The sequence below is a fragment of the Sturnira hondurensis genome, unplaced genomic scaffold (assembly GCF_014824575.4).
Source record: "Sturnira hondurensis isolate 20B ecotype Veracruz unplaced genomic scaffold, ASM1482457v3 Scaffold0015739, whole genome shotgun sequence".
Lineage (NCBI taxonomy): Eukaryota > Metazoa > Chordata > Mammalia > Chiroptera > Phyllostomidae > Sturnira > Sturnira hondurensis.
Window position 1 is genome coordinate 71,373 of NW_028088370.1, and position 16,298 is coordinate 87,670.

Genomic DNA, 16,298 nt, shown 5'->3' on the forward strand with positions numbered 1-16,298 from the left:
CCTGGTCAGAGCACATACCTAGGACCTAGGCTGTGGGTTTGATACCCGGTCCGTGAGCATAATGGGAGGCAACCAATTGATCTCTCTCTGTCTCTTTCTCTCAAATAAATATCCTCAGGTGAAGATCTCTAAAAATGGGTAATTCAACCTCTACATCCAGGATTTTAAAAAATAAAAAGATTCTGCACTTCTGCCAAGAGTGAAGGAGCCTTGTCCTAGGGTGGATGTAGTAGAGATGAAAAGTGGATCTGCTATGGTACACAAATGAATACATGTAATGCATTTCAGCAGTGCCTGATATGTGCACAGTAAGTGCCCAACAAACTCAAGCTGTTCTCATTTTTATGTTGCAAACACTTAGTGATGAATTGAGTATATAAGGAGAGGGAAAGGGTGTTTTCAAGGATTAACTCCCAGGTACCGGATTGGGCCATTGTTGCCGAGTGGGAGGTGAGAAAATGGAAAGTTAGGACCCACAATTCTTTTTGAGGAATTTGGATGTGAAGGTGAAGACAGAGCTATCCCTTACATACAGACAATACTCTGAAACACTTTTTAAAAACTAATCAAGTAGTGCTCACTTTAGCAACACACATACTAAAGTTGGAATGATACAGAGAAGAGTAGCATGTCCCCTGCAAAAGGATGACATGCAAATTCATGGAGCTTCCATATTTTTAATAGAACCAGAGGCGTGGAAACAAGGAACAGACTGACAGGGACCACAGGAGATGGAGAAGGAAGTAAGTCAGGAGAGAAGGGGGAGAGCCTAGTTAAAGAATAAGTATACATGCCCCATGGACGTGGACAAAAGGGTGGGGATTAACTGTGGGAGCGGGGGTGGAAGGGGTGGGCAAGGCAGGGCAGAGCAACCAGGGAAAATTGGGGCAACTGTAATAGAACAACAATGAAATAAATAGATAGATAGATAGATAAAATATTAATCAAATGATATAGTTTTATTGTAGAAACAACAGAAATTACAGAAAGATTCAAACAAATTATTTTGAGTCACAAATATCTCCTGTGGAGCAGCTAAGGTCCATATTTGACACTGAGGAGAAACAGCTCCTGAGGCCTTTACAAATGCAAACTTTGTGAAATTCCTGGTAGCATAAGTCTCATAAAATGCAGAATATAGAGCTGAAGCTGAGTAAATGATCACCCCATTCATTGAGATAGACACCACAGAAGGAAAAGAAAGTTTGATGGATGAAAATGATATGTGAAGTTTTGGGCTGAAACAGTGTGTGTTGAAGTCTCAGATTCTTCTAATAAATACAAAAACATTGCGGGGATATTATGTGCCAGACACTATACCAGGTGCTAGGAATGCACAGGTGAACAAAACAGGTGAACAAACAGACTCAGTACCTAACATTACTGAGTTGGCTAGTGTATCAAATAACCAAACCGATAAACATATAATCATAATTTTGGTAGGGGTTATGTAAGAAACTATAAGATACTATCACACAAACAGTTACAGTTAAATGTTTGCACATATCCTTAATATGTTCCTGCGGAGTTTCGCTAAAAGCACGATTTCTGAGTCTACAGATTTGCTTGTTTGTTTTTTTACTTATTTCAAAATTTTAATAAATGGACTTCTTTCTAAAGCAGTTTTAGGTTCGCAGCAAAGTTGAAGCAGAAAACGGAGTTCTCATACACCCATTGCTCCCCCTCAATCAATATTCTTGTTTTTTAGTTTTAAAAAAGTATTCTTTTTAACCAGTGTTACCCCAAAAAATTAACAACAAAGAACAATTATTCCCTTACAGAAGCTTTGAGGAGTAAGAAAAAAACACTGAAAATCTACAAGGACCCCGGTTTGTTAAAATAAGGTTCAACTTTCAAGTTGGAAAGTGTGTAAAGCAAAAACTACATTTCCCAAGGGGCAGCGCGGCACGTTACGTTGGATGAACGGCGCATGTGTACAGGGGGCCCCCAGTTGCGAGCCGAGTCCGCGCTGCGACTCATCTTGTAAATGGGAAAAAGCGCGGTCCTCCATGTGCCGCGAATCTTCGAAAGCAAGCGCGTTGTTATCCACAGGCTTTGAAAAGCGTTCGAGGGGCGAGCTGACGCCCGCTGTGGCAGTTTCCAGCGCAACGAGCTTGTCCAGCCTGGGGATTGGTAGGTGGGGATGGGTCATTTTGTGAAACCCTGGGGGAATGCCGAGAGCGGAGGGCTAGGGTCCTCCCACTGCGTCCCCACTCCTCCATCTCTCTAAAAGACTGTGCGCGCGCGCCCGTCTCCCTGTGGAGAGGCGGGGCTCGGGGAAGGAGGGCCAGCGCGAGCCGTTAGGGTCTACGCGTGCGCCGGCAGGTTTCGCAAGCTTGGGAAGCAGCCGCCCTCGGAGGTTACTGTGGAGGGCGGCGAAGGTGGGGTGTTCAGCCCAGGTGCGAGAAGATAAGGGCTGAGGATGGGCTCTGAACTGTGACAGCTTTTATTATATTCTCAAGATGTGCCCCTCTTAACAAAACAACCTCATTCTCCCTCATGGATACCTCCAATTACCTTTTCTCAACTCTGCCCCCATTTGCAGCCAAAGCTTCAGCCTACTCATCAGTACCTTTTCTCCAAAAAGTCTCTGTCGCAGTCCAGTCAAGCCTTGGCCCACACCACTTCACTGAAATAGGTCTTTATCAGAGCAACCAGTGAACTCCAGGTCCCCAAATTCACTGTTCGATGCAGCTGATCACTGCTCCTTCTTGAAACACTTGTTCATTTGCGGTGGAGAACATTCTCGCCCTTAGCCTCAGCTCTCTCTGGCATCTCCTCTGCAGGTTCTTGCCCCTCTTCCTTTAATGGATGTATTAGCCCAAGGCCTCATACTAATCTCTTCCCTGCCTTCACTTCCCAGGAGTTATCTATTTCAAGGTTTTAAATATAAATACCATCTGTTGTGACAACTCTCAAGTTACCATTTTCAAACCTAGTGCTCTTTCTTGAACTCCAGGTTTTTATTATTGTATGTCCAGCTCTCACAGTGCATCTCTTTTTTTTTTTAATTTTAATTTTTTTAAGTATATTTTATTGATTATGCCATTACAGTTGTCCCATTTCCCCCTTCATTCCCCTCCACACCCCTCCCCCACCATTCCCCCCTTTGATTTATGTCCATGTCTCACAAGTTCTTTAGATTCTATATTTCCCATACTATTCTTGCCCTGCCCCCTGTCTATTTTCTGCGTACCCTCTATGCTACTTACTCTGTGTACCTTCTCCCCCCATCTCCTCCTCCCACTCCCCTGTTGCTAACCCTCCATGTGATCTCCATTTCTATGGTTTCGCTCCTGATCTAGCTATCCTCTTAGATTGCTTTTGTTTTAGGTGTGGTTGTTAATAACTGTGAGTTTGCTGTTGGTTCACTGTTCTTTCTAAAAAAGAACAGTGAAAAATCTATTTCCTTTGCCTCCTTTATTTGTTCAAATAAGTTTTCCACTTGTTGCTCTTCCTCTTCCCCTTCTGGTGCCCCTATAATTTAGATGTTGGAACGTTTAAAGATGTACTGGAGGTTCCTAAGCCTCTCCTCATTTTTTTTTGAATTCTTGTTTCTTCATTCTTTTCTGTTTGGTTGTTTTTTTCTTCTGGTCCACACTGTTGATTTGAGTCCCAGTTTTCTCCCCATCACTATAGGTTCCCTGTGCATTTTCTTTCATTTCACTTAGTTTAGCTTTCATTTGTTCCTCTAATTTGTGACTAAAATCAACCAGTTCTGTGAGCATTCTGAGTAGCAGTGTTTTGAACTGTGCATCTGATAGGTTGGCTATCTCTTTGTCGATTAGAAGTATTGGCTCTAGGGCTTTGAGCTGTTCTTGAGCCATGTTTTGGTCTGTTCACTCCTGTTGCGTATGAGGGGTGTAGCCTTAGATGTTCACCAGGGCGGGGTAACCCAGTCGCTGGTTTGTGACGTGGTCTGGATGAATGGTTCACTGTTGTCGAACTTTCATACAGTTCAATTTTCTGTATTTTGGTTGCGTTTTTGTTACTCAACTTTCTTGTCTTTAAACTTGGTTGTGCGAGGAGGCACAGTGTTTCCATCTACGCCTCCGTCTTGTCCAGAAGTCCAGTGCATCTCTTAAATGACTTGACATATTGAGTTTTACCCTTCACCTTACCCAGTCTTCTCTCTTCCTGTTTCTCAGGCCAGACACCTAGAGTTATCCTTAGTGTCTTTTGCTTCTCCTCTCTCCTCATCCGCCATTAATCTGTTAGCACATATTTGTCCCTAAAGCTTTGAAGTTTCACTACTGGGTGTTTAATTGTAGATATTCTCTTTGGCACTTTGTTAGTCTTTTTTGCCTGAGAATTTGTGTTTTCAGTTCTTTGACACTCTGTCATTATCGAGTTTTATTTATTTATCGGTATTCTGTTCTGTTTGTCCCTTTTAGAGTGTTTATTTCACCTACAGATAAGTATGGAACTGCTTAATGTCTATGTATCTTTCTAGTTTCCTAAAAGCAAGGCGGAGACTGTCTCTCTCACTGTTATCCCACATACCTTCCATTAAGTAGGTACTTGATAAATACCTTTAAATGAGTGAATTTATAAAGGGGCAGTACCTCTTTTCTAGAGGTGGAAGTAGATAATCCTTCTTAGAATATGTTGGTAACAGCTAATTTTTTTTCTGGATTTAGGAAGAAGATATTGAATACCCCAGCTACAGAATTGTTGCTGTGTTTATAATTTGAAAGACTATTTCAGGAGGTTTGCAGGATTCAGTTCAGCACTCTGTTTTGAGGACTTAGTAGGTGACAGGTCCTGTGCTAGTTGCTGGAAATAGAAGATAAGTAAAACTGCATCCCACTCTGCTGAGAGCTCAGAGTCTGGCAGAAGAGACAAGCAAGTGAAACAGTCTTTTTCAGTATATATGTGACAAGTGCAAGAATGAAAGTTTGTGTATGGTGCTTTGGAAATTTGTTTGAAATATTTTATTTATTTTTAGAGAGAGAGGAAGGGAGAGAGAAAGACACGGGGAGAAACATCAGATGTGTGAGAGATACATCAGTTGCCTCATGCGTGCCCCTAACTTGGGATCTGGCCTGCAACCCAGGGATATTCCCTGACTGGGAATCGAACCAGTGACTTTTTGGTTCACAGGCTGGAGCTCAGTCTGCTGAGCTACATGAGCCAGGGCTGCTTTGGAAGTTTTGATTTCCCTTGGCATTGGGGCAGATGAGAGTAGCCTGGGTGGCCGTAAGCATCTTTGTTCTTTACTCCAGTGTACCATACAAATGTTGTCATGTTCTCTGTGTGTCATGGTATGAAAAAGTTGGCAAATACTGCTGTAAAGCGTTAACATTGCTGCCATTTGATTTGGGCCCTAAAAGATGAGTAAATTTGCAAAATCCAGAGGGGAGGAAGAGGAAGGATTAAAGGGCACTTCAGGCATTAGTTGTTTGTTTGTTTGTTTTTAAGATTTTGCTTATTTGTTTTTTGAGAGAGGGGAAGGTAAGGAAAAAGGGAGGGAAGAGAAGCATCAATGTGTGGTTGCATTTGCACACCCCACTGGGGACCTAGCCTTCAGCCCAGGCACATACGCTGACCAGTAATCAAACCAGTGACCCTTGGTTCAAAGGCCGGCGCTCAATCCACTGAGCCAGCCACTTAGCCAGGGCTCAGTCCATAGGTTTTGTTTTGTTTTGTTTTGTTTTTAAGATTTTATTTAGTTATTTTTAGAGAGAGGAAGAGAAGGGGAAAGAGAGGAAGAGAAACATCAGTGTGTGGTTGCCTCTCATATGCTTCCTGCTGAGGACCTAGCCTGCAACCCAGGCATGTGCCCTGACTGGGAATCAAACCAGCAATTCATTTATTCACAGGCCCATGCTCAAGCCACTGTCAGTCCATAGGTTTTTTAGTGACTAACTTTCTGGAGCTGGCAGCTGAGACATGTGATAGTCACAGGCCTTGTTTTTTGGGGGTTTTTTTTTTTCTGATTTCCAAATTTGTATACAAAGATTCTTACAAAGGTTTGAAAAGAGAATCTCATTTAGATTTTTGATGAATCATCTGCATGGGAAAAAATGTTTTATGTCAGTCAGAATTTGTATCTACTATATCCATGGAGTAGAAGGTAGTATGGTGAGCATAAGCCAGAGCTGGGTGTTGATGATAAGGGCAGTTTGAGTCCTCGAGACTTTGGCTGTACAGTCAGACAACTCTGGATTTGAATCCCGCTTCTGCCACTTATTACTTGCATTACCTTGATAAAGCCATTCATTTCTCCAAGATCCAAGCTTCCATAGTACTAAATGTATAGTATGTACTTTGCAGGATTGTTAGGAGGGTTACATAGGATAATACACATAAAAGTGCTTAGCATATGGTAGATACTTAGTAAGAAATAGCTGTCATTATTGCTTTTATTTTTCTACCTCTTTTTTTAGGTACCACAATAAATTACCATCAGTGTAATCTAATAACCTAATAGATAATTGACAGTTTATTGTAGACAAATGCTTCTATTTGCTGACTATATCCTCGGTCTCTTTTGCTATTGAGTATATGAAGTTGTGACAAAACTTGGAATTGGCCCTGGATGGTGTGACTCAGTGGATTGAGCACCAGCCTGCAAACCAAAGGGTGGCCAGTTCCACTCCTGGTCAGGGCACGTGCCTGGGTTGTGGGCCCTGTCAGAGCATGAGAAGAACCACACATTAATGTCTCTCTCCCTCTCTTTCTCCCTCCCTTCCCCTCTTTCTAAAATAAATAAATAAAATCTTTAAAACAAACAAACTGGAAATTGAAAGGAAGAGCATAGATTTTAGAGTTTCCAGTTGCGGAATCCCAGCTTAAATACCAATATTTCATGAGTTACCTAGTATCACTTAACCTATCTGAACTTCAGTTTTCCCAGATACAAAAAGGATGTGTGTATGGAATTGCTATAATGTTTTTAATTACTTACTTATTTCTTTGAGAGAGAGAGAGAGACATTGATTTGTTTCATTCTTTCATTCATTCATTGGTTGAGTCTTAATGTATGCCCTGACTTGGGGTCAAACCTGCAACCTTGGCGTATTGGGACTACACTCTAACTGACTGAGCTACCTGGCCAGGGCAGAATTGCTCTAAGGTTTAAATGTGAATCACCTGTGTAAGCTCCAGTAAGAAGCATGGTAGGTACTAGGGGAAACGAGTGTCGTTTTCTCCTTTACTTTTTAAAAACCCAAGTGATGAATGTAGATGCTTATTGATGGTGGCTGGATTGATGGTATGGGATCTGAGTGTAGGGTTTTAGATGCCTTGCTACCCCTTGATTCAGAACAAAGCTCGTGTTGTCTTAAGACCTTGGAATTAATTTTAGACTATTAAGTATAGGATGTTTGGATTTGTATGAGACCTAGGCTGCTAATAGGGACCAGGGTGATGTTTTCAGCAGGGTGTTTAGCAATTGATATATGCTCTCATACTGCAACCTTTGTACCTCTTAGTAGTCAAACTTCTCAGTTGCAGGTAGGAAAAAGCTAACCCAAATACCAGCCTAAGTGAAAAGAGTATTTATTGACTCTAACTGAAGAGTCCTGGGTATATCAGCTTCAGACATGGCTATCTCCAGAAGACTAAACTATGTCATCAGTATTTTCTGTCTTTCAGCTCTGCATTCCTCCATGTTGGTTTCTCTCTTAGGCAGGCAAAAGTCTCTGTCAGTTCCAGGCTTTTATACCTTTTAACCAGCAACTGAAAGAGGGTGTCTCTTTGCAGATAGCTCCAGCAAAAGATCTGAAATTGATTTTGGCCAGACTTTGGCCACATATTTCTTCCTGAACTAGTCCTGGTGGTCAGGGAGAATGTAATACTTGCATTTGCTTGCTTCAAAAAAAATAGTACTCTTAAGAAAAACATAACAGAATCCAGACTCCAAACTACATCATTCACAATGTCCAGAATACAATCCAAAATTACTAGCATACCCCTCCTTGGAGCCATGGTAAGGGACAGTTCCCCAGAAGGAAATCATAGTGCTGTTAGCAAATGGAGAAAAGGTGCCAGGCAAGATGCCCAGGTTGCTCCAGTAATGTATCAGGCCAGCTTTCCTGCAAATACTGAGTATAAACACTGCACAAGATATTGGGTGAAAACCCCACTGTTTGAAGGTACTGGAGAGTAATCAGAACAGCCAGTGACTGAGCTGGCTGAGCCAGTGACCCAGAAGGAGGAAATGACACTGGTGAGTTTCCTGTTTGTTTGTTGTCAGTTTTAATGCCTTGTGGGCAATATGACAAAGGTGTGTCCGGAAAAAAGATAGCAGCAGAGAAGGAATTCCAAAGCTTTGTACAAAAGTAGTTTTGCCCAAATGTCCATCTGGTGGGGGGGGGGGGCTCCACCTGAAGGGCCCTGCCCCTCCCCACCCTGCCCCGGGCCTGCACCAGCTGCCATGGATGAGAATAAATCTACCAAGACATGATCTGCTTGGGGAGGAAAGGTGATCGATCTCTTAAAGGAGAAGGACCAAGAGCCTTTTCCTCAATGGGCTTTTATTGGGTTCAGTTTGCACAGTAATACAGATAAAGCTCATCAGTCATTGTCAGGTAGTAAGGATCAAACAATAGATAACACACAAAGAACTACCAGGGCTCATTCTCAGTCAGGGTCTGTTAGCTAAAGGGCTACAAAACTGTGAAACGAACTCATTTCCTGCTCGGACCCTTATCAGAAAATTGAGGGCATTCTTAGCAAAGTAGGTTTCACAGGATTTTACATATTCTTTCCTAGGTCTGATCACCCCAGAGAACCCACCCTTTCCAGCACAGGCCACACCACCCTCTCACTGTTTCAGGCTTAAGTCAGGGGAAGTAAGGCAGCCAAGAGATTAGGAGACTTCCTGCAGACAGAATGAGGGCTCAGGCTATGTCAAAGCCAAGGGGTGAGGGTCCATCACCCCCTTTTGGTGTAGCCCCCCAAGTCCTCCCTGAGGACCCCTCATGACCATCTTAGGTCATCCCTCCCTTGAGGAATCTTACCCGTCATCGGCTAACCAGTCATGCTCTAGGAGCCAGGCAGGGTGAAGTAAAAGGAGCAGAGGCGGCACCCCTGCCAGGGAGATAAGCTTTCTGTCTTCAGTGGCTTATGGTCCCAAGGTCTCTCACCCAGCCTTAGCCATGGGGTATTACAGCTTCTGAAACCAGGCAGGGCAGTTCCCAACATCTGTAAACTAATGAAAGGATAAGCAAAGTGGCATATATCCATACAGTGGAATTTTACTCATTTGTAAAAGGAATGAAGTACTGATACATTCCATAACATGGATGAACCTTGAAAATATGCAAAGTGAAAGAAGGTAGTCACAAAATCCTGCATATTGTATGATTCTGTTATATAAACTGTCTAGAATAGGCAAAACCATAGAGATGGAAAGTACAATAATGGTTGCCAGTGACTGGGGGGGCAGAGATTGGAATAGGGAGTGACTGCTGATGGGTACAAAGCTTTTTCTTGGGGTGATGAAAATATCGTAAGATAGTGGTGATGGTTACACAATCTTGTGAATATACTTTAAAAAAAACCCACTGAATTGAACCCTTTAAAGAGTGAATTAGCCCTGGCTGGGTTGCTCAGTTGGTTGGAGCCTTCTCCCAGTGCACCAAGGTTGCAGGGTCCATCTCTCATCAGAGCATATACGAGAATCAACCGCTGAATCCATAGGTGAGTAGAATAACAAGTCATTGTCTCTGTCTGTCTGGTTGTCTGTCTCTCTCCCCACCCCTGTTCTCTCTCCCCACTCCCTTTCTCTCTCTAAAATAATTAACCACAATGAGATACCACTTTACACCAGTCAGAATGGCCATCATAAACAAAGCAACAAACAACAAATGTTGGAGAGGTTGTGGGGAAAAGGAGACCCTAGTTCACTGTTGGTGGGATTGCAGACTGGTACAACCACTATGGAAAACAGTACAGAATTTTCTGAGAAAACTAAAAATGAACGTGCCTTTTGACCCAGCAATTCCACTGTTAGGAGTATAACCTAAGAACCCTGAAGCACCAATCCAAAAGAACCTATGCACCCCGATGTTCATAGCAGCACAATTTATGATAGCCAAGAGTTGGAAGCAACCTAGATGCCCACTGGTAAATGACTGGATCAAAAAGCTATGGTACATTTACACAATGGAATTCTATGCTGCAGAAAGGAAGAAGGAGCTCCTACCCTTTGCAACATCATGGGTGGAACTGGAAAGCATTATGCTGAGCGAAGTAAGCCAGGCGGTGAAAGACAAATACCATATGATCTCACCTTTAACAGGAATCTAAACAACAAAACAAACAAGCAAGCAAAATATGACCAAAGACACTGAAATACAGAACAGTCTGACAGGGACCAGAGGGGAGAGTGGAGAGAATCACGGGGGAAAGGGAAGGATTCACAGGAACAAGTAGAAAGGACACATGGACAATAACTAAGGTGGGGGGGTGGAAATGGGAGGGAGGTGGGGAGCACTCAGAGGAGTGCGCAGGGCTGGGAATATAAGACAGAAAACTGTACTTGAACAAGAATTAAAATTAAAATAATTTTTTAAAAGAAATGCCAGTTTCTAAAAAATAAATAAAATAAAACTCTGTTAATCAAAAGACACCACTAAGATGAATAGGCAAGGCACAGACTAGGGGAAATAATTTTAAAAATTCACATTCGACAAAAGACTTAGATCCAGAATATATAACTAACTCTTAAACATTGGTAATAAAAAGACAGCTTAGCCCTGGTTGGTGTAGCTCAGTGGATTGAGCATGGGCCTGCAAACCAGAGGATCATGGTTCAATTCCCAGTCAGGGCACATGCGTGGGTTGCAGGCCACTTCCCAGCAGGGGACGCACGAGAGGCAACCATACATTGATATTTCTCTCCCTCTCTCCTTTCCTTCCCCTCTAGAGATAAATAATTTTTTTTTAATTTAAAAAGACAGCTTAATTAAAAAAGAGGCCAAAGACCTGGACAGATGTGCCATAAAGGAAGCCAAATAAGCACTGTAGAAGGTGCTCCATGTGGTTGGTCACCAGAGAAATATACATTAAAACCACAATGAAATACTACTTCACACTGGCTAGGATGGCTCAAATTGTTTAAATAAAAATGACAACATTGTATGTTGGCAAGAATAAAGAGCATTTTTCTGTGAGTGGAAAATAATACAACTACTTAGTTTCTTATAAAACTAAATATATACCTCAGGCCTAAGTACTTTTTAAAAGATTTTATTGGCCCTGGCTGGTGTAGCTCAGTGGATTGAGTGCGGGCCTGCGAACCACACAATCGATCGCGGTTCGATTCCCAGTCAGGGCACATGCCTGGGTTGCAGGCCAGTTCCTGGCAGGGGACACATCAGAGGCAACCATACATTGATGTGTGTCTCTCGCTCCTTCCTTTCTCCTCTAAAAATAAATAAAATCTTTTTTAAAAAAGGTTTTATTAAATTTAGAGAGAAGGGAAGGAGAAAGAGGGAGAGCAATATCAGTGTGTGGTTGCCTGTCATGCGCCCCCATACTGAGGACTTGGCCCACAACCCATTTGCCCTGACTAGAAATTGAACCGGCGACGCTTTGGTTTCCAGGCCCATGCTCAATCCACTGAACCATGCCAACCAGGGTCAGACCTATGTATTTATTCAAGAAAAATGAACATCTGCCTCAAAAATGAATCATATAACTGCTCAGCACTGTTTCATATATAATGGCCCAAAACTGGAACTAGCCCGGGCACCATTTAAAGAACTGGTTAAACAAACTAATTTGTTCATACAATAGAATGAACCAATAGAAAGGAACCAATTCCTGATGCATACAGCATAGATGAATCTCAAAAACATGTTAAGTGGAAGAATCCAGGCACTAAATAATTGGATGGCACAGTTACATTTATATGAGGTTCTAAAACAGGCATAACTAACCTGTAGTGAAAAATAACCACAACAACCCTGTTTGGTATGGCTCAGTGGATTGAGCACGAGCCTGCAAAGCAAGAGGGTTGACAGTTCGATTACCAGTCAGGGCAGATGCGAACCAGGTCCCCAGTAGGGGGCGCGTGAAAGGCAACTGCACACTAGTGTTTCTCTTCCTCTCTTTCTCCCTCCCTTCGCTTCTGTCTGAAAATAAATAAATAGAAGCTTTAAAAAGGAAAATATCAGAACAGTGGTTTCCTCTCTGGGTGGAAATAGATGGTTTGGCCTTCTAAGTCACTAGAAAGAGAAGCCAAAAAAGTTTAGAGCGTTAACCCTTGGCTGAATCCCTAAAATCTTGTAGGAAATGCTGGCCTCTCATGGTTTAAGAATAGTGATAAGATCAACCTGGGAACCTTGGACTCTGCTAATAGGCAGCTTGGGCTGGAAGCTGTCTTGCCATCTGGGAGCTGCTTGGCCTTTCTGTTGGGTGTGCTTCAGGTCAGGTGTAGTTCCAGTCCCCAGTACCTCATGCCCACATGGCCCCTCATTCCTACTTGACTTTGCACCAGTAGACGTGGCATTGTCAGAGCAGAGAGTCTGAGAAACCTTTGCCTCTACTTATGTGTTTTCTAAGGAAATTAAAGTCATAACTCACCGGATCTGGAAATAGCAGTTGTTTAGTAGTTTGTTTTGACTTTTTGTAAAGTCAAAAAATGAGATGGTTCTCCTGGGCAGGGCGCTACCCAGTAGGCCAAGTGATCCTCCAGAATCCTGTAACTCAACTCACCACTTTAGACTTATTTCACATTGGACAGAAATGAGGGGAGACGAAAGCATGCTAAAAGTCACAAGTCACCGTTTACATGTGTGGGGAACCCAGTAATTGATGTAGGGCTGAGTGTTAGAGCGCCTAGAAATGTCTCTTCAGGAACGGGGCCCGCCTTTCGCACTGCCACCTGCTGGCTGCGGGCTCGGGCCTGCGTGGTTTGGTAGATGATCGCTGTCCCCCCACCCAGAGTACATGGGTCAGCTTTTTCACTTTGGTGTGCCGAACGTTTCGACCTCAGTCTCGTGTCTGTCTGTCTGTCTGTCTGTCTCTGCAGCTACCATTGACACGTTTTTCTTGTAGTTATCTGTGCTATCACTGGAGAAATAAATACCCAGGAAACAACAGTGGTTGCCTCTAGGGGTGGGAGGTATTGTACTTCTTGAATTGTTCAAGTATTTTTTTACTATGTGCGTCTATTATCTACTCAAAACGTTTTTTCCCCTTAAGAGAAATGGGCTTTGTGTCCACCCACAGTGAGACAGACTAAATTGAGATTTAGATTCTCAGTGATGAGATTCTAAACTAAGACAGTGGTGGGTGTGGGGTGTATTTGAGGTAAACTTCTGAGGCAAAATCAGTAGAATTTGAATGGAGATTGATCATGGAGATGGGCCACTGGAGATGAGCAAGAAGGAAGAATCGGTGACTCCGGGATTGCCCCTTGGGAAGCCGGCCTGACAATGATGGACACCATTAACCCACATCTAGAAGGCAGAGCAGTGCAGGGAGGAAACTGTGAGATGTCTGAGGGGCCCTCTTGGAAGCGCTTAGAGAGTGAGAAGTGGATCCCGGGGTGCTCTTCCACTGGGGTGGGAGAAGAGGACAGCAGGAAGCTATGCAGGTGGTTAGAGAAGTAGGGGAGATTGAAGACCTGGAACTGCAGACAGCAGAGCCTTGATAAGCAGCGTTTAGTCAGGTGTTGGGTGCAGAGCAGGGTTCCAGGAGCTAGCAGATCAGTGGGGACTGAGGGAGAGCCAGACTGTTGGGTTGAAGAATGAATGGGAGTAGAAGGAAGAATGGTGGGTACTGTGCGCCCGCTCTGTGCTAGGTACAGAACATAAAGTGATCCTTAACCCTCAGAGATTGGACGAGATAGGGGAGGAAACAAACACGCACAAAGAATTTTAATGTCATTGGGCAGGCACAGAGGTAGAGAGATGCACAGGGTATTATGGGAAAACAGGTAATTTAACCCAGAGTAGGACTAGTGGAGTAGGTGCCTCAGTGGTAAGCAGGTCTTAGAGAATAAGTAATTAAATCAGGCAGAGTATTGGTGGTGATCTGATTGTAGGAAGGACATCCCAGATAGAGGGAACAGCGTGACCATAAGGCATGGAGATACGAAATGACGTGGCATGTGGTCGAAAGCAGGACAGTTCAATACTGCCGGAATATAAAATGTGAGGCAGACAGTGATGAGAGGCGACGGGGTCACAGGAGAGATGGGGATGGAAGCCAACCTTGCCACCCTAACTTTTTTAGTAGTTCTAGTAGTCGTTCAGTGGGGTAGGGTTTTCTATTACAAGGTCATGTCATTTGCAAATACAGTTTTACTTCTTCCCTTCCTATCTGTACTATTTTATTTCATTTTATTGCATATTTGCCCTGGCTAGAACCTCCAGAACAGTGTTGGCTTGTTCCTGATCTTAGTGGGGTTGGGGTTGGGGGCACATTCCAGTCTTTCACTGTTAAGTATGCTGTTAGTTGTGGGCGTCATAGATGCCCTGTATCTGATTGAGGAAGTCCCCCTCTGTTCTTAGTTTGAATATTACTTTTTTAATAAACAAGCATAGATTTTAAGATACAAATATTTAAATACATGGAGTTCACAATTTATTATTGTGGAGGGGCTTACTCTGTTCATTGTGACTCTGGCCTTCATGGGTAAGGAGATGTATTAACTGAATAACTTGTCTAAGAAGATAAGCTATCATATAAAATTTCAGCACCCTAAAATTTTTCCTCTTACTGTTTTTCAACCTACCTTTACTTTTAGGCATATGTCCATTTTTACCTAGTTATAGTAATTACTCTTTTATTACCTCTTACTATTCTTTTTCTGATTACCTTTTATTGCATTTTACTTTCATCAATACATTTGTCTTTCCTTGAGTCAGATTTTATTTTTTACTGGTTAATGTCTCTTCCCTATATCATAAAAAAGTAACAGTGCTTTGTGACATAGAAGGTGTCCTTATATAAAATTTTGCTTGAGTCTCCATTTTACAGATTTTTTTAAATGGAGACCAGAATGCTTAAATCGTTTGTCAGCAGAGCGGGGCTAGGGCGTGCTGCTTTCTAAGCAACCTAGTAAGTGCTCCTTGACTTGATCAAACATGTTGAACACAGACGTCATTATATCGGGGTAGAATTTCAGGACTACTGGCCACTACATTAGTTCCCTGGGGCTCCTGTAACAATGATCCCAAACTGGGTAGCTTGAAACAGCAGAAATGTATTCTCTCACAGTTCTAGAATTCTCAAATCAAGGGGTTGGCTTGGTTCCAAAACCAGGGTGAGTTCCTTCTTGGGTGCTCAGAAGGAGGCTCTGTGCCGTGCCTGTGCCCCAGCCTCTCGTGGGGCCCACAGTCCTTGGCGGTCCTTGGTTTGCAGCTGCCCAGCTCCGGTCTCTGCCTCTGTCCCGTGGCTGCCTTCCCTCTGCACATGTCTGTCCACCTGGCCTGCTCTGTGTGTGTCCATCCCTGTCTTTTCTCTGAGGGACACCAGGCATGTGGATTAAGGCCCAGCCCTACTCTGATAATGACATACATCTTAATTACATCCGCGAAGACCCTATTGCCAAGTAAGGTCACATTCACAGGTACCGGGGTTAGGACTGAGACGTATCTTTTTTGAGGACACAGTTTAACACGTAACAGCAACAAACAAGGCTCTCTTCTGTTCCCCCTCCATCCCAGGTGCCCCGTATACAATGGCCCTTGTGTCTGCTGATTCCCGCATTGCAGAACTTCTCACAGAGCTCCATCAGCTGATCAAACAAACGCAGGTAAAAGGCGACCGCCCTCCACTCCTGGAGGGGATCATGGCTGTGATGCTGACATGTGGAGAGCTGGGTGGGGTCGTGTTCAGAGAGAGTGGACCTGCAGGAACCAAGATGATGCCTGAAGGGGAGAGGAGGGGGCGGGGTATGACTCCCACTTCTGTTGGATTATTAATCATGGAGGATCTCATGATTCTTTGTTTACTAACAACTATACAGTTAACCCATTTAAAGTATATAATTAAGTGGTTTTTAGTGTATTCAAAGAGTTGTACAACTATCACCATGATCAATTTCAGAACATTTCATTGCTTGACAAATGTGCACTGTACCAAATAATAGTTACTCCTTTTCCTTATGCCCCTTTCCCAAACAAAGGAAGTCTTACCAGGCAATATAATACAAGGATTTAGAGAGTCTCTCTCAGAAGTTGGCCAAAGGCCACGCCTTTTTTGGAATGTGCAGTGTTTGAGAACCCAGGCCTGCTGAGTTAATCTTTTTATTTGTTAAGATTTTATTTATTTATTTTTAGAGATAGGGGAAGGAAGGGAGGAGAAAGAGAAGGAAAGAAACCTAATCATTTGCC

General features: G+C 43.1%; 1 protein-coding gene and 1 non-coding gene across 6 annotated transcripts in view; both read left to right on the plus strand.

Moving 5' to 3' along the window:
- Window positions 1-573: 573 nt before the first annotated feature.
- On the plus strand, window positions 574-679 carry LOC119000471 (U6 spliceosomal RNA). Its single transcript, XR_005069331.1, has one exon. It is a non-coding gene; the product is annotated as a U6 spliceosomal RNA (small nuclear RNA).
- A 1,254-nt stretch (window positions 680-1,933) lies between these two features.
- The window catches only part of SGF29 (SAGA complex associated factor 29), a 30,919-nt gene continuing 16,554 nt past the window's right edge, over window positions 1,934-16,298 (plus strand). For 2 of the 5 annotated variants that reach the window (XM_037065350.1, XM_037065351.1), the window contains exons 1-2: window positions 1,934-2,133; window positions 15,630-15,718. In XM_037065350.1, coding sequence (XP_036921245.1) covers window positions 2,010-2,133; window positions 15,630-15,718 — 213 coding nt within the window. In that variant the 5' untranslated portion in view covers window positions 1,934-2,009. Of the gene's footprint in view, window positions 2,134-12,985; window positions 13,072-14,940; window positions 15,026-15,629; window positions 15,719-16,298 lie in introns of all 5 variants that reach the window. The other 3 variants (XM_037065352.1, XM_037065354.1, XM_037065353.1) reach the window with 3 other exon arrangements.